At 39.5% G+C, this 18,539-nt stretch overlaps 1 protein-coding gene across 1 annotated transcript in view; it reads left to right on the forward strand.

Moving 5' to 3' along the window:
• Positions 1-18,539, forward strand: part of CPLANE1 (ciliogenesis and planar polarity effector complex subunit 1) — a 65,928-nt gene that overhangs the window by 13,037 nt on the left and 34,352 nt on the right. The window contains exons 13-26 of the mRNA XM_054283435.1: positions 189-373; positions 1,250-1,330; positions 2,178-2,342; positions 3,220-3,393; positions 6,279-6,507; positions 6,746-6,879; positions 8,445-8,662; positions 8,924-9,088; positions 10,117-10,255; positions 10,590-10,699; positions 11,752-11,913; positions 12,067-12,175; positions 12,540-12,837; positions 13,259-14,192. Coding sequence (XP_054139410.1) covers positions 189-373; positions 1,250-1,330; positions 2,178-2,342; positions 3,220-3,393; positions 6,279-6,507; positions 6,746-6,879; positions 8,445-8,662; positions 8,924-9,088; positions 10,117-10,255; positions 10,590-10,699; positions 11,752-11,913; positions 12,067-12,175; positions 12,540-12,837; positions 13,259-14,192 — 3,103 coding nt within the window. The remainder of the gene's footprint in view (positions 1-188; positions 374-1,249; positions 1,331-2,177; positions 2,343-3,219; positions 3,394-6,278; positions 6,508-6,745; positions 6,880-8,444; positions 8,663-8,923; positions 9,089-10,116; positions 10,256-10,589; positions 10,700-11,751; positions 11,914-12,066; positions 12,176-12,539; positions 12,838-13,258; positions 14,193-18,539) is intronic.

Below are 18,539 nucleotides of genomic sequence, written 5' to 3' on the forward strand. Positions count from 1 at the left end.
ATAATGTTTTTTAAGTCAAAAATTAGGCAAAAAGTGCTTCATTTTTTTGCCTCACCCAAGTCAATACAGTAGTTGATATAATTTAGTTTTTGGGTGCATAATGCAAAATAAAAGAACATAAGAAGTTGATGTAGGCAACTTTGTTAACTCTTGCTTAATCTCATAATATTGTACTTCTTGAATTACAGGTTGACTGTACTATGGCGATTATTGTATAAGAAAGTGGTTTGGTATCAGGTGCAGCTAAAAAGAAAAGTGAGCAAGAATGCAGAGGAGGTTTCTGTTGTCTCATTGCTTTTAAGTCATATACAAGCAACCATCCAGTCTTCAGGAGTGAAATTAGAACAACATCTGAGGATTAATTCTGTATCTGGTTAGTAAAAATGTTAATTGAAAATTAGGAAAATTAGGTCCAACTCAACAATCGGTAACTGACTACCAAATTTTTTAAAAATGATCATTTGGACTTCTCTTAAATTCTTATCATTAATTCTGTCTTAAATACTTAATGTCCTGGTATGTCTGTAGATTGCATTATAATTTTTAGAGCTTGTTAAGCTAAATAAAAAGATTGAATTTACTCTGGTTCGCTTTTAGCCATGTCCTAAAGAACCTGAATGGAAGATTTTAATTCTGATCTCCTGTGTTGTTTCTTCTGAAGTAAATGGGCACCACAGTGTGTCCCTTACTGGATTTCTGTGTTGAACGATTGTTCACTCCATGTGATCATTGTGGGCATGACCATGTTGTATTCTTAAATGTTGTCAGCTTCAACTAAACATCTTAGTGTGACCTAAGGTGCTTGGTAATCTAAGCATATTTATTTTCCAAACGGTATACAGTTGTAGCCTAATTTCTTACACTTTACTGTCCTATGTTCTACCTTCCTTTTGACTTCTACACTGCTATGCCCAACTTCCCATTTATGTCTCCCTTTACAATTCTGTTTTCTTGCCATGTTCTTGATCTCTCTCCCTTAAATGACAATTCTAACTCCTCTTCCTACAGTGCTCCATACAATAAATTAGCTCCTCCTGGAGGAGAGCTCATACGTTACTTGTCCCGGCAAGGAGTGTTCAAAGTCATCTTCTCTCAGATGCTCAAAATATAGACTTAACTGTGAGAATAGAAGTTTTCTGGGGGCTAACATATTTTGTTCTGCTTTCAGTAAATGTCTGATGCTGAAAGAAGAGTGTATTTTTAAATATAAAAGTAAAGCTTTTAATTTGTTAATATGTGACTTTTATAGGTGAGGAGCAGTTCCTTTTAGGCTCATACAGAGAATCTCTGGACATTTGGAAAAGATCTCTTTGTGAACTCAAGACAAATGGTAAGGGATAAAATCTTTGAGAGTGGAGGGGTAAGCTGTATAATCATTTTACATTTGTGACTCTGTTTGCTCTTCAGAAAGAGGGGGTGAGATGCATAAAGGGTGCATATTTGAAATTAAGATGGGATGAATAGAAACCAGTCAAAACTTAAGTCTGGTTGCTCTCTGAGAAAATTCTATGCATTTCCATTTTAATACCAGAACTTTTTTGCAATTTTTAAGTACTTGGTACAGGAAAGCTCTAGATAAATTTGTGAGCAAGAAAGAGACAAAGAAAAACAGATGAAGAAAAATCAATTCCTTTAGTAGCTGTAAAATTAAAAGAATTAGTGTTTGGAGAGTAACAAAATAAAATTTAAATCAGGAGTTTTTGTAAGAGTTGATTTGAAACAGATGTACCAGAGTTTCTTTTCCAGGCATCATGAGAAAATTTTCTCCTGGTTGTTAGAATAAAGAATACTTCATTGAGGAAAAAATTCAGAATATTGGAGGCTTGGTGGGTGTCTAAGCAACTCCACTGTGGTTCAGGCACTCTTTCTTTGAAGGCTAGACTTCCTTAAGCTCTCCTGTCTTTTTCTGTGTCTTAACAGTTATGCATAGTATTGCTTTCAAAACTGCCATATCTCAATGTTGTGGATGAGCATTAACTTACTAGGGACTTGGAGGCTGTATAGAGCGATCATATCCTAAAGTAGCTGCTCCTTATTTCTACTCGTCAAAGTGTATAGTTTATGTTGATGTGTTTCTGGAGAGAAAAGAAACAGTACTTTCACTTGCTACATCTCTTTTTGTGTTTATTTTTTCTCTTCCACTTGGACTTGTACCTTTTTTTAATCTTTTAATGCAGGAGGAAAAAGAGCATGTTTTCTTCAGCGCAGATACTATCTTGCAATATTGTTTTGTCACCTGTATCAATATAACCTGTGTGAAGCTCAGGGACTCTGTGATCATCTGGTAAGAGAGATTCTAAGGCGATCACAGCTCTCCACAAGTCAGATGGAAGAATTTTCTGGTATGTTTACATTGCCTAAAAGTGTGATAAGGTATGTTGACACTGTTTGAAGAATCTAGTGTCTAATTTCTGTGCCCTCACATGCATACCTGATAGATTTTGACACTTTTCACTGTACACAGTTTTCAGTGACTTTTTCTGATCCTCAAATGATATTTCAGCTGCACTTGTTGGAATATGTGTTTAGACAACACTCATTGTCTACTAGTCACCTGCTAAATATTTTTAGACTCAAATAATCTCAAAGAAGGCATTTGAATAAGAAAAATAAGGGGGAAATGCTGTGGTTTGATTTTTAAAGTAATAATAAATAATATAATATTATTTATTATAATAATATACTATATACAATAATTTATTATTTAAATTATTATTTATATTATTATTTACAATATTAACATGTTAGAATAATAATATAGAATATTATTATTATTATTATTATTATTATTATTATTATTATTATTATTATTATATAACGTGAAGAAACAGCAGATTCTAGTTTGGTCACCAGTCCTAATTTCACAGTGGGATGTTTTTGCAGACGCTTGTAAATTTTTTTTTTACAAAGTCTGAATCTAAGTGAAATCTGAATTTCCAAGTTTGAAGAAACGTTTTTTTTTTTTACTCAGTGCAGGTCTAAATTTAGATGCTAAAGGTTCATCTCCGATCATTAAAAACTTAGTAGAAAAGTCTTGTAATATTAGTATAATGCATAATTAGTGTAAAAGATTAAGGTCTGTAAGTTCTGAAAGCTTGTCAAAGAATTATGTAAGTTTGTTTGTTTTAAAAAAATATTTTATAACCTGTGATTAAATAATTTTAGCATTCATATTTAATTCTTATTGTAATGTTTTAATTTGATTTTTCTTTCTTTTAGATATCAAGTATTTTCAGCATGAACTATGGATGGTAACCAGCATTCATACTGACACTGCCATGGCTGTGATTCGGTCCATGGCACGATTCATGGCTGCTTATTTCACAAAGCAGCTGCTCTATATCTTTCCTCCCCACAATGTTGACATCCTTCATCCACTTCACATCAAACAAGGTATTTCCTGTACAAGCTGTTCTAGTTGCTTAAATCTTAAATTTTTTTTCACATGTATCAATGATGTCTGTTATGCTTTAACTTGATCAAGTTAGCTTTTCAGTGGGGTAGGAGACAGAAAAATCTAAGGATGTCTCAAAAAAAATGTAGCCGATATAAGTTTTGTTCCAACAGATAGGATCATTTAGGTTGGAAGATACCTGTAAGATCATTGTGTCCAGCCATTAACATTGCCATCCCACCACTAAACCATGACCCTAAATACCACAGCTTCACATCTTAAAAATACCTACAGGAATGGAGACTCAACCCACTTTCCTGGGCAGCCAGGTCCAATGCTTGACAAACCTTGTAGAGAAGCTGTTTTACCTGATATCCAGTCTAAACCTCCCCTGGCATAACTTGAAGCCATTTCCTCTTCTGTCACTTGACACTTGGGAGAAAAGATGGATCCCAACCTGACTACAGCCTGCCTGCCTTCAAGGAGTTGTAGGGTGGTAAAGTCTCCTGAGCCTCCTCTTCTCCAGGCTAAGCATTCCCAGCTCCCTCAGTTGCTTCTCACAAGACTTGTGCTCCAGACTTCCCCAGCCTTGTTGCCCTACTCTGGACATGCTCCAGCACCTCAATGTCTTTCTTGTACTGAGGGGCCCAAAACTGACCCCAGCATCCAAGCTGACCTCACCAGTGCTGACTACAGAGGGACAATCACTACCCAAACCCTGCTGGTCACACTATTCCTGATACATGCCAGGATGCCCTTGGCCTTCTTGGCCATCTGGACACACAGTGGCTCATGTTCACTTCTGTCAAGCAACATGCCCTGGTCCTTTTCCACTGGACAGCTTTCCAAGCACTCTTCCCCCAGCATGTAGTGTGGGCAGGGGTGGTTGTGATCCAAGTGCAGGACCTGACACGTGGTCTTGTTAAATATTATACAGTTGTCAATCCAGAACCCTCTGCAGAGCCTTCCTGCACCCTGTCATAGAAGGAGATCAGGCTGGTCAAGCAGGACCTGCCTTTTTCAAATCCCTGCTGGCTGGGCCTGATCATGGTTGTCCTGTCTGTGTCTCATGGTGGCTCTCAAGATGATCCATGACTTTCCTCTGCCTCACAGTTAGGCTGACAGGTCTATAGTTCTCCAGACCCTTCTTCCAGCTCTTCCTGTTGATGGGTGTCCCTTCTGCCAACCTCTGTCAGCTGTACCTCCCTGGTGAGCCAGAACTGTGGGTAATGATGGAAGCTGGCCCAGTGAGTATTTCCTCCAGCTCCCTCAGTGGATCCCATCCAGCCCAAAAGGAGTGTGCATGTCTAAGTGGTGTATCAGGTTGTTGACCATTTTCCCTTGGACTGGGGTCTTAATTCTGTTCCCCATTCCTGTCTTCCAGCTCAGAGGGCTTGTTACTCAGAAAACTCTTTTTACTATTAAAGAATGAGGAAGTGAAGGCATTAAGTCCCTCAGTCTTTTTATCATCCTTTGTCACAATTTTGCTTAAAGATCTGGCTCTGACTGGCTGTTATCCCCCAAAAGTGGGATAACAGCAGTGCTGAAGAAGTACTTGAACCTGTGATCTGGTGTGACACCAGCTGAAGAGCCAGAGGAAAACATTTTTTGCTTATCTGACAGTCAAAGTCTTGGAATCCAAATCCAAATGCTTCAGACACCATATTGTCAAAGCAAACGGGAATGCCAAGTTGCTTGGCGTTGAATCCAGTAGTACTTGTTAGTTTAAGTACTGCTTCTCAGCTTATTTGTGAGAATTACTATTTATTACAGTGAGTGGTTTCAAAGAGATTCCATTTAAAGATTTCCTTTGTTAGGAAATTTTTATTTTCAGAGCTACTTTTTCAAATGTTTGTGAGAATAAAGAATTGTTTGGAAGCATTTTAAGTACCCTACCAGTAAGTTGATATTATAATGCCATATATTTTTTTACAATAGTAACTTACTTTTTATTGATTAGTTTTTTTGTAGTGTATTTGAATACATTGAGTATTTTTAATGTTTCTGTACTACAGCATGCCCTGGTATCTACTTCTTTCTTCATGGTCTCTTGAATGCTTTATTTGGACAGCTTTCAAGATAAAACCTACAAAATAAAACCTTGATTTTAATACTTGATTAGGCAAAGATCAATGTACATCGTGAGGCAATTAGCATAAAATTACATTGTGCAAGTTGGATTAGTGTGAATAATTACTTAATCTCCTCTAAGTATTGCCATGGTCTGAGCAAAACAGAAGCTATGAGAGAAGCAAATAACTTCTTAGAGTTCATATTGATCAGCACCTCTCCAGGAGAACCAGGAAGCAAAACCTTGAAAAACGAATCTAAATCTGAACAAAAAAGGAGATAGTAAATTTGTCTGAAGTTTGTATCTATATACTATCTTAAAATCAAAGAATCACTGAATATTATGTACTGTTCTTTCTCAACAATGCATTTTAACTTTCAATCTTCTGCAATAAGCACAGTGTGTACAAACAATATGGGTACACTAGTAAAACTCTAGGAATTTCCATTTATCTCATGTGTACCCTCTGGTATACCCTGCACATATAAAGAATATTTGCAAATGGTCCGTCAGTGTGATAAAGTCTTTAAGGTGAAAAAAAAACAACCCCATGAGTTTTGCACTTGCTTTTATATCCAACATTATTAATCAGGAAAATAGCCTATTCTGAACACACTCTTATACCATTGCATGAGCTGCATCTGCTGCTGCAGATGCACTTCCATAGTATACCTCTAATAAAAGTAAACTAATAATAAAAGAAGTTGTACACTGTAACTAATCCACAAGCAATGTGAACAAATGAATCCTAGATTATTCATCTGATAGCATGAGGATTTATGTAAATTTTAATATGTGCCTTTCATTTCACAGACTTATCTCCTCGCGTCATTCCACTGCAACACTGTTTGGTTACCAGAGCTGTCAGGGACCAGAAGCTTTCATCTGTGTGGACAGCTGAATATGCTCTTGATTTGTTCTTTATTGGTGGACTTATTCCAGAGGCTGTGTGGCTAGCACAGACACTTGGGGACTGGAAGCTGTCTGTGTCAGTTGGTTTGGCCTACCAGCTGTATTGTCAGAACTCCGAGGAGCTCTCAAGGTAAACTTGCAATTAAAATTAGTATACTATTTTTTGTTACATAGTTATTTCCATGAAATTTATTGTGACAAGCTATATATATAGCCTCAGAAGTTCATATTCACAGACTCCTACTAGGTGTAGAACTTAAGGTGGTATGGTTAGTTATTTTGGCATAGATATTGGTTTAACAGACCTTCATTGGATTATGTATGGCTATTACTTTGTTATTCATGAGCAGTTTTTGTTATACTTTCAGAATGAAAAAACCAGAGTGTCACCTGCCGTTAAGCTTATTACCAATGCAGACTTTTCAGGAAAAGTTACAGTCTTTGTTAGGACAGCCAGTAACTTCTGAAACATCAGGACATATTAAATACAAGAAGTTCACAGGTACTTCAAATGAAAAATAATTGTGGTTATTTTTCCATGTTATTTGACTACATATACAGTGTTATACCCTGTCTGAGAAAGAAACAATTGCCTTGTCTTCTCCAGTGTGTGTTTTACTGTTATAATATATTCAAGCACTTTAATTTCATGAGAGTGTGTGTTTTGGCTTTGATCATTCCAGAAATGAAATAAATTATCACTCTTGTCTTCTCATTTGTATTGTCCAAACCTTTGTTTGACCATATTTGATATTAACTTATTTGGAAGAGAACCGAATCTTCATTCCAATAAATAAACAAAATAATTTATGTGTTAATAAGTATGGGGAGTATCATCACACTTGAAATTAGCTATAATAAGAGGTTTCATTTTGGTTTTTCCTTTCTGATAAAGTGAATCCCCAGGTCCAGCAGCTAGCAGGGCCAAGAATGTACTCCCAGTAGGCACATATACAGCATCCATGTAGGACTGGTCATCTAGAGACCTGGTCACCATGCACACAGGCAGCACCAACAGTCCTACCATCCTTCCCTCTCCTGTTGGTCAGGGTTAAGATTGGTACATAGTACAGTGTGTGTCACTCCAGTAGCTAGGCCATTGGCAAGACCATTAGCTGAGTGGATGGCCAGCTGACCCAGTTGCTGAGTGTCACAGGTAGCTTATGTCTGTGTATGTAAGCCCTCAAAGCCCCAGCCCCTCTCTGCTTTCTGGTGCTCAGAACTAACTCACAACACCCACTCACAAGCACCCTCTTCCTCCACACACATACGCTGTCCATGCTCCCCCACAGCAGCTGGCCTGGAGCATACAGTCCTGGCAGTATACAGGATCCAGCAGGAGTTGGTCTGGGCTCCTCAGCCTGTCCAGGTGCCTGATCTTTAGAGACACACACATACCAATGTACACACTGTATTTCTGGCATGTGGTCATGGCTCCCTTGGTCTCCCCTTGTCTTGCCCTTAGAGACATGAAGACACAAAAGCAGGTCTCTCACTTGTCTCTGTTGGTCTTCACTGGACCCTGCAGATACTGTGCGCTCCTAGCTTAATACTTAACTGCTGAAGTTCACAGTTAGCTAGGTCAACCTGACCTTATATTCTACAGAAAGTTTACTGGCACAATCTCTATATTTTATTCTCTTTTTGTCTGAAAGCATTTTAAGTTCTTGTCAGCAAACGGACCTACTTACTGATAAAAGAGTTGCTTTAGTCATTATTAATAATGTATTATTAATACATTATTAATAATAATGTAGGTACCTACATAAAGGTACCTGTTTATGCCTTTTTGTCATGAATGTTCTGCCAGAATGTTGTGTCAAGCAAATGCCTGGCTAAAAAGTTCTGTTGTCTACCTAGAAAGGCAATAGGTGTCATGATAATGGGGCAAAACTTAAAATTAATAATTGAACACTAGTTTTTAATGCATGAGATCTTATCTTAATGCAAGTAGATGAGGTCAGTCATTGTAATATATGAATGCAAATTCAGAGAACATAACGTCATGATGTCAGAATGAAGATCCATGTAGTGACTCTATTGATTTCTGGGCTTCGTATTTTATAGATCCTATTGAAGAGGAAGATGCAGATGTTCTTTACAGTTCAATACAGGAACTACTGAAAGCAGCTGTTATGGCAGATGTTGATATTCTCTCAGAGACATTTCAGCTTTTGATGGATTCTGCCAAGGATCTTTGCAGAAAGTTTTATGGTTTGGTTCCAGCTGGGCTCTGTCTTCCAGCACCACCATTGTACTGTCCTCAACCAGCTTCTCTCAGTGAAGTAAGTCTGTTTCTAGTGTGTTTATTTGACAGTATTTAGGAATAATGAGCTTTATTCTGGTTCTTTTGAGCTCATTTTTCTGTTTTCTTCCATGTCTGCCCATTTACCTAAGTAGCACAGCAGTGATGAAGAAAGTATGTGTGCCTCTGTGTTTTTTCCATAAATGATCTATGCTATAAACAAGATGGGATTAGGACCAGCAACAACATTTAGTTATACATCTTTTCTAATTTTGAGCTTTGTTTGTCTTTGCATTTTCAGGAAGACAACGATGACATTCTTTTAAAAACAGAGAAAGAAGTCCGTCAGAAAGTGTCAGGAGTTCTTCAGCGAATTATCTTGCTCTTCCGGGCTGCTCATTGTTCTTGCTCTGCAGCACAGTGGTACATTACACAACTGAAGTGGGCAAGAAAAGTTATGCAGAAAGTAAACATTTAACTTTCTGTTTTTAACTTGATTATCAGTTGTAAATATTACTGATAAGTTTGCAGCTGCAGAAGCATTCAGTCTCACCTTGGCTTTGATGTCATGTTTTGTAAATGTCATCTTCTAGTTTTACATTTCATTTTTATAGGAAACCAGAACTTAAAGATATAGGATATCTAAATCATAAAGTGTTTCCTTTTGGATGTCTTTCTGTAGCTACTTGGTAACATACAAATTAATTTATTTTCCATTAAAAGAAAAAAGCAGACTTTAATTGGGAGTTATAGGTGTTAGCTGGAAAGATGCTCCAAATCATTTAGGGTTGAATAATAACAGAGAATGTAAGGGTCATTTCAGGTAAAGGGATCATCTTAGTGCACAGAACTTGTAAGATCTCATTTTACCTTTGTGCAATTTGTTTGCACAGAAACAAATTCAGAATAAATTGATTAAAAGTTTTTGTGTACAATCAGTCTTTTCTTAGATCATTGTAACATAGCTACTTAAACATGAAGAGAGTGTATATGGCTCTTTCTTCCTTCCTGCAACCTACCTGTATCAGCATTAATGCAGTGATTGAGATCAGGAACTGATCTCACCGAAAAGTATTTACTTCTGTTTGCATGGTCACATGCCTCATGTTGTCATGGAGAGCTGCTCAGACATTCCAACTGAAACTGGAGGCTAAGCTACTCGGCCTTGGTGACAGCAACCTGGACTGTGTTCAATTAGTCTGGTTTCTTGATTGTGGTCTTAGTTCTTATACTTTGTGTTACTCTTGTATTCATGGTAATCATGAGTACCATTCAAACAAAAACATTCTTTGTGCCATAGTTCATATTAAACATATCCCTTTAAATGAATTTTCAGAATAGTGATTTGACGAAAATCAAAAGCAAGCTTCAGGCAGTTTTACTGATCTTGGCAGTATTCTAATAACTGAGAGGCTGTGCATCTAGTAGTGATACATGTAAAGTGTTAACTGATTTTTATTTCCATTTTGGTTGTTTATTTACCTGTTGTTATAGATTCGAATGAAAGGTTCTCTTCCTTTGCTGAGTCCATTCCCAGAGACTTTGCTTTGTTACTGCAATTTCCGCACTGCTCTCTATGGTTCTACATCTTCTGGAGCCCATCAGTTTGATGACATTACCTGTAAAATTTTAGGTCTGTATGCAATAACATGATATAATTTAGGGCTGGAGAAAAGAACACTAGTGAAAATCCACGGCTGGTATATTAGGTTGAATTAGTATATTGCAATGTGTCAGGAACACATTTCGTTTCCAGCTTTTATGTTAGCTACTGAAACTCTTACTGTAAAATGTGCTGTTCTGGATTGGGTGTGGGGAGTTGTGTTACAGACCTGATAGATGTGAAAGAACATGAACACTAAGTGGGACTAAGGAGCTGTAGCTCCAAAACAATACTAAAAAATGTCAGGCTACTCTATTTAATTTATTTAAATAGAATCTCATCATATTGCATTTTTGTATTGTAGGTTGGTTCAGAGAGTTCTGTGCGTTATGTTGGATGTTTCATGTTCGTGAAAAATTATCTGACAACTGTAGGCGGTTCCAAACTGCAAGGGAAAATATTAACAATATCAAGGTAATTGTATTACTAATATAGTAGAGTTACATCTTAATTGCATGAAGCTATGCGAAGAATTCTGAAGATCTGCTGTATATTTCTGTGAGAACTTCTATTTGCTTAACAGAACCAAATGAGCACAGTGCTTGTAATTTGAATTACGTATTTGATGCTATGGAGCAGAGTGCTGTGCCTGTGATCTCCATCTTCCTGACAATATTTCTGTTAGGCTTTTGCTTGGTATTTGAGTCAGAAGAGCTGCCAGGAAAGCAATAGCTTCTACACTTGTTGACCTAAGAATTTACTTTGTGGCTTTTTTTTTCCCTGTTAGGTCAAAGTATTTTTAGAATTTTCTGAATAATACATACTTAATACATCAAAAATCGGGTTTATGGTGTGTTAAATATACATGATTGTCTGAAAGAGTAATGAAAAAAATTAAAATTTTTTCTCTACTTATACCTTCTCAATTCATGTCAGAGGTCCAGGAAGAAAAAGAAAGAAACTACTAATGTATTTGTCATGTATTCTGTAACAAGCTCAAAGTTTTTCTTCACCCAAAAAACCAAAGTTTCAGATAGACAGGATGGCTCTGTTTCAAATGGTGGATTATTCTTATTTTTCTGTACTTTGTCTGACAGTGACAAATGAGATAGAAAATTCTTTTAAAAATAAATCAATCCATCTTAAAAACCTCTTGCAAGGCTTAATTATCTTGCTCACAAGAAAGTATTTATGATCACCTGAAGTCAATGTAGAATAACTGACTTCACAGTTTAGGCAGATCCTCAGGTTTTACTTGTGACAGTAAACAAACTCTTCAGCTGTGTGCTAATGGAATTATTTCCTAAGCTGATTTTAAAAAAGCCCTTTTTTTCTCTCTCTCTTATTTTTTTAACATACATTATGATCCATTACAACATTGATCTGTTTCCTGCCCTCATATACTGCTCTGCTTGCAGACGAGTTAGAGATTTCTATTTTTAAGAAGCATTACAATTTGAAATGTATGAATCATTTTCCTGAAATACATTGTTCATAGTAATTAATGTTTCTGGCCATTTTTTTAGGATCCGAATAAGAATGGATATGATGCCGACACAGTTGAGCATTGTCTGAATGCAGTGGAGTGGGCTTGTCGAATGCTTCCTTTCTGCAGATTCATGAATGTTGAAGAATTAGTTCAGGATGTAATTTTAAGTCTGCTTGGAGAATTGCCACCAGTAAAAAAGGTAGAAGACCTTAAAACTAGAATAAAAGCAATAGAGATTATCACAAATATTTCTCCTCCTTGGGAAACCTACTAGTTAGATTTTCTCATGGTGTAAGTTACATGTGATAAGACACAATAGCTACTGGAAAAGATGCTTTCTTTTTTTGTGTAGGTGGCAGAGATTTTTGTAAAAGCATTTCCTAATCCTGAAGATGTAAGAGTTCCACTTAGAGATAAATATAATGGACTTCAGCAGAGGCTCAGACACAGTACTGTTAAAGGTAATGTTCATCATTCTTCTGGAAATTTTCAACAAGCTTTGTTTTTTATCCTAGTTATTAGCTTGTGACAAAAATTAGTAATTTTTGCCATACCCATACAAAACAATTATTGTCATTTTCAGCTGGAAAACTTTGAGTTTTGTCACAAAGTCTGTGTTTTCTTTCTGATACATATGATTTCTATACCATTCACAGGGTATCATGGTTTTCAAAATGTTGATGTTTCTTCACTTTATCACAGTTTCTTGTTGAATTTATAAATGGCTCTAATTTATGATTTTAATTGAAATCTAATTCATGTCTCAATTTGAGACTAAATTAAAACTGAAAATTAAGACTGAGAACTTGGTTTTCTTTCTTTCAGAAGGTCCTGAAAGTGAAGAAATGATGTCTGTTATACAAACTGCTGAAGAAGTGAGGAAGAAGGCCTTGAGACGTGTAGTAAAGAACATAGGCCCTATAGAAGTAAATATTTGGGAGCCAGTAGAAGAGACAGCATCAAATGATGAGGAGCACTGTTATGACAGATTTTCATTAGGCACTAGTCTAAGCACAAGCACACTTACTGATGTTGGGAATCCTCAGGTATATAGTGATGCAGACACACTTTCTGATGCTTTGTTTACTGAAGAAACAAGACCTCAAACACCTTCATTCCCAAGGTATGAGAAAATTGCAGCAGAAGGCTTTTGATTTAAATTGGGGGAGGGGGGGAGTTGTTTCCCACTGATCAAGTAATCTCTTCACCAAACAGGTTAATTGTCACTATGGATGATTTTTCAAGTGAAGAATTACAGATTTCCCAAACTGTAGAACTGCCAGTGTTATATGAGTTATATGAGTTAGTATGTGACTAAAAAATTATTGAAGTGTAAATTACTATCAGCTATGTCTACATTCATATATGTTGCTTCATAGTTTCTGTCTATGGATTTTGAATTTGATTAACTTGCCACCTATACATTGTACTAATGTAAATTTAGGGGTTTTTAACTTCAGTGGAAGATAAGGAACTAATGTTGCGTGTAATTATTTTTAAAATGGATTTGAGTACTTACAGTTCTTATGTCTATTGTTTTACAGGGAAAATGAACTCCAACGACAAAGGGAAATAGGTAACAAAAATACCACACAGAAGACAAAAGCTCCTAACTGTAAAACAAAACATAAAGACAAAATGTGTGGGAGAGATAGGCTTAATCAACATAATTTGCCTGTAGTTGGTGCGTGGGAATTTGAACGTGATGATGATGAGTATGTTAGATTTTTAGAACTCTTTTTGAGTTATGTCCTTGAGAGAGACCTGATAAAGTACAGTGACCTTGGAATTCCCTTTCTCACTAGCTTTTCTGGGCTGCTTCGAGAGCATGAGTTGAACTCTCTCTTTTTTGATGTTCACACAACACTAAAACGTCGACAAAACAAAACTAGAAGTCAAAATGTCTTTAGAGCAGGGTCTTGCTATACTGTCACCCTGGCATCCTGTGATCCTGGAAAAGTATCTACCTATAATGAAAACAAAAATATTTTGGAAAAACCAACAATTGTACAGACTGTTGGGCAGACCACAGAATCTTCTCTGTGTAACCTAAAAGAAGGACTTAAAGAAGGCTTATTTGGTTTAAAATACAAATCGATATACAGAGCTGAGACGGACAGTCAAGGAGTCAATGTTGCACAAGCAAGCCAGGCCTTTCATAACCATACTTCCTCTACCCTGCAAACTCAGGCAATTCCTAAATACGTTTACAAAAGTCTTGATATAGTTGGTATTGTACCAGCAGAAGAACTGCCTATAGATTTGATGGGCAAATTGAGCAATATTTCAAAATTGCTGGAGTGGATGATCAGATGGTCTGATAAAAGACTGCTCCGTGGATCCAATAAACAAGATTCCTTAGAAGAGACTCTCCCAATGATACATCTGAAAACATCATCGGCAGCTGTCCTTACATCTTTTTGGTTGTTAGAACAGTTGTATGGATACAGATCCCAAACAAGGAGCATAAAATGTAAGGTAAGAAAAAGGATGGGACAAGTGTTAGTGAAATGTGTGAGTGAGTTATGCCAGTAGGGAAAAATCACATATGTGTTTTACCTTATAGTTCTGTTCTCCGTAAAACACGGAATATTGACTAATAGCCTTTCTTTTAAGAATTGCTAAGAAAAGGGAAAAAATCCAGAAATACTGAAATTCTGTCAGGAGAAATACTTGAGTTGGAGATGAAAGTTGTATTTGGAAGTTCAAAATATAGGTAATTTATCCAGACACCATATTTTTTGCACAAATTCTTCTAAGTTTGACCACTGTGTCTGGTTTTAGACATCATCTTTGAAAAAACATACTTCTAGAGATAGAACATGGCAAAGCAAGACAAAGAATGAAGAAATAGACCTCTTGCAAGAGTTTAGGTTCATTTGTGTTTGAGTGCAGATACAGTGTGGCTGGAGTATTTTAAGTGGTTGAAGACCAGGGAAAAATGACTAGCATTGTTACAGAGGTTTGGAGTATATGTGTGGATATTGTCGGATTTTGGGCTGTTTAGATGGTCTGGAAAAGCCCGAACATGGCCTTGGGTCGCCCGCGCTCCAAAGGACGAGAAGGGACTTCTGATATTTTCTCGGTCTCGGTGTTTATTAAATGCTTATCTAAAAGATTTTCTCTTGGCCTGACAGAGTTCTGCTCAGCAGTCAGCCATGGGCACACACCGCGAGCCCCTGGGGCAGCCACCTATCTTTATACTCGGAGTTACGTATACAATATTTATCATTTTTCTCCAATACCCTCTACCCTTATTAACCAGTGTTCTTTTAGTAATGCCCAATCCCAGAGTGCCAACATCACCACAGAAGATGGAGGCCTAGAGGAAGAAGAAGAAGGAGAAGGGCACGCCCCAATTCCTCCATCTTACTTCTCTAGACCCCCTGTACAGAAATCTTAAACCCTTTGTCTCACACTCCAATTAACTTATCCCTTCACCGTTCACCCCGGTGAAATCCTCCCATCCTCATACTGATGTCATCTCCCATGTGGGATCAAAGTCCAGCCACCAGACATTTCTGGCAACATTCCAGGACTCCCGAGCCCCCCAGGGGTGGTCTTGGTCACTCTGTCCCTCAGCCCTGAGAGGCTGAGATCCCACATCTCCCCCTTCTGTTTGCACCAAAAAGATCTTTTTCGTTTTTATGTGAAAACCCCCCAAAGTCCTTAGTTTCTTTTTATTTCTCTTCCGGGTCGTTTTTCGCAGTCTGAGTCTCGACTTCTGTCTGAGTACTCGTCTCTTTGTTTCTCGGATCAGCGTTCTCGCGTTCGGAATGGCTTCACGTGCCACGCCGACACCCACTTCCGACCTCGATCTGTGGAAATACAAGCAAAACCCTTGCCCCAAGTGATTAGTTTGAAAGGACCCTCTATTTGTCCTGTTTCTGGGTTTCTGATCAAAACTAAAGGATTTTCCCTTAGCTTTGCCTGTGTGTTGTTTAGAAAATGTCTCAAGATCGGTGGATCAGGTTCCGAGGATGAGCTATTTAGGAAATTCAGCACATACAGTGCCTTATTTAATTTCATGTGAGGTGTTGCCTCTGGCTCACCCCTTCTCTGTTTGTCCAGAAGGGATTTTAGGGTGTGATGTGTTCTCTCAATGATTGCCTGACCTGTGGGTGAATGCGGAATACCAAACGTGTGTCTGACACCCCATCTTTTCAGGAATCTGTCAAGCACCCTGCCTGTGTATGTTGGACCATTATCTGTTTTTATCTCCTGAGGCACAACTGATGCTGCAAATGCCTGCAGAAAGTGTCGGCAAGCATGGTCTGCTGTTTCCCCAGCATGTGCTGAAGCAAAGACTGCACCTGAGAATGTGTCTACAGAAACATGAACATTTTTGAGCCTCCCAAAAGATGGGTATTTTGTGACATCAGCTTGCCACAACTGAAGACTTTGCAGCCCCCGCGGATTGATGGCCCCGGTAGAAGAAGGTGGCTGCACAAGCTGACAGTCTGGACAAGCACTAATGATCTCCCTCGCATCTGTAGCACTGTCCTCCTTGGGGATTGTTCTCTTTCTGCATTGCCGCAAGAACTTTGTTGATGTTTTCGTCCTGTTGATGGAGTAATTTCTCGAACATCTTCTCCAATGTCTTGTCCTCTGATTGCCCTTCTGAGCGTCCCTTTACTGTTCTTCCCATTCCTCTTTTAATTCATTCTTTACAATCGCTGCGATGTGCTGAGGCGTCCCCACCTTGCTGCATGCCTCCACCATCTCTGCCAAGGATGGCCGTCCTGGCATGGTGCTAATCACCCGTTGACAATCCGGGTTGGCATTGCCGAAAGCTAAATTCTCCAAGAGAGGCCTCTTCACTTCTTCTGTTGTCACCTGTCGATCCACGGCTTGCGTGAGTCGGTCGATGAATGACATGAATGGCTCTGTGGGACCTTGCCTGATGCAAGAGAACGGGACATCCGGAGCTCCTGTCGGCGTAATTTGTATGATTGCCAATCGCGCTGCTTCTTTGGTGTCGTTTAACACTCTTCATGGAAGCCGCGCTGCTTGTTCCCCTGGATTGTCATCTGGAGGATCCCCTGCTAATTGCCCTTCTGTGAGGTTCACATTTGGCCCACCTTGGTATCTGTTCCGCAACTCAGCAAGATATTTTCTCCACCTTTTTTCCCAGATAAGACTCTGTGTGAGGATCATTGCCACAATACTTCGAATATCATATAGTGTGAGATCATACATAGAGAATGTCCCTCTTAATAGCTGTTTGAAGTATTGTGAGTTCAGCCCAAAAGTTTGAGCCGCCTTCCCTAAATCTTTGAGTGTCTCATGACCCATCCTTTCCCACCTTGGATTCTGTCCCTGGGCATCATATGTCACTGGCATTGTCAAATCCCCTGATCCCGGGAATAAATGCTTTTCCTTTTCCAATACTTTTCTGATTTGCCTCCAATCCATCGTCTTCACCGACTCTTGAAATGCCTCTTTGTCAGACTCCATTGGGATTTGCATGAATAATGGTGTTGTGGACGTCATCGGTGTTTCATGGTGTCTCATTTTTCGCCTTGAGGTTTTTGGCCTTGCTCCTAAATCCGAAAAGGAAACTTGAGGATCCTGTTGATATTTCTTCTTTACTATATCGAATGAATGCAAGAAGCTTTTTGCTGCTTCTGCTGCTGATAGCATCCATGTTGGGACACCTTCCGATGCTGTGATCCTTATGACATCTTCCCCTTGTAGCTGTTCTTCATCTGAGCTTTCATCATCTTCATGAAATTCCGAAGTGGATAAGTAATCCTTTGTCGTGTTAACATTGTCTTCTTTGAAGTGCTTTTCTTTTTATATATTGTTGGAAAAAATTGCTGTATTGTTGCAGTCTCGCCACGAGATGGCGCTGTGGCTCCGCCGAGCCGACCCGGCATGTGGTGCACTTCTGCCCTCCTGCCACTAGCTGGCGCTGTCACCGGCCTCCCTGGCTCGGATGACGGAGTGAACTCGACCGCCCCACTTCCTCTTCCGGCTCGGCGTCTCCCGTGAAGGGAAGGGACTGGGACTCCGAGGGTTTCAACCAAAGGCACCGGGTCTGGAGAGGGTGTGGAGCCCCGGGACGTAGAATCCCTAACACGGCCCCTCCTCACCCGAGACGTCACAGGGGACCGGGCTCGGCGCCGCCCGCGCCCTACTTTCTGCGCATGCGTGCTCTCCGAGCTACTCCTTGTGTCTCCTAAGCTGACGTCATCCTCTCCCCCCCGTTCCACCTCTGAGGCATTCCGCCCTCGGTCTGTCCCTGATCCTGCCTCCTCCTCCTCTGACGCTGTGTTCACCTCTCCCGCCGGCACTCCGGCTCGACCCGCAATTTGAGCTGACCTTCGTACCGGGTCTGACGTCACAACCGCGCGCCCCCTGCGTCTCGCCACGGTGGCCCTCTGGGGCTGTACGTTTTCCCCCAGTCCACCGCCCGCGTTCGCCGCCCCCGCGCTGGTATGTGGGTCTGCACCCCGGTTTTTGCGAGTTTCGCCCTCCGCGCGCGTCTCTTCATCTTCACCCGCGCTGCCCGCGTTTGCCGCTGCCGCCGCTTCGCTGCTTTGCCCGCCGCGAACAAACGCCCCCCCCGATCCCTTGTCTTCCTGCTCCCCCCCTTCCGCTCCTGACTCCTCTACACTCTGGAGTTTCAGGACGCTCTTGGGGTTTGTTGCATTTTTTGATCGGAGGGTTTAATATTTTTTCCTGCTCTCTTTTTTCGAGAGCCCTTTCCCCCTGGCTTTTTAAAGCCAGAGCTAATTTTTTCCCGGAGCTTTGCCCCGCCCCCTCTTCTGAGGGTACCGCAGCTTCTCGCTGCTTTTCCAGTCTTTTAGACTGCACTGAAAT

This window comes from Melozone crissalis, unplaced genomic scaffold, assembly GCF_028551555.1.
Source record: "Melozone crissalis strain CALT ecotype California unplaced genomic scaffold, PUWL_Pcris_2 ptg000036l_1, whole genome shotgun sequence".
Taxonomy (NCBI): Eukaryota; Metazoa; Chordata; class Aves; order Passeriformes; family Passerellidae; genus Melozone; species Melozone crissalis.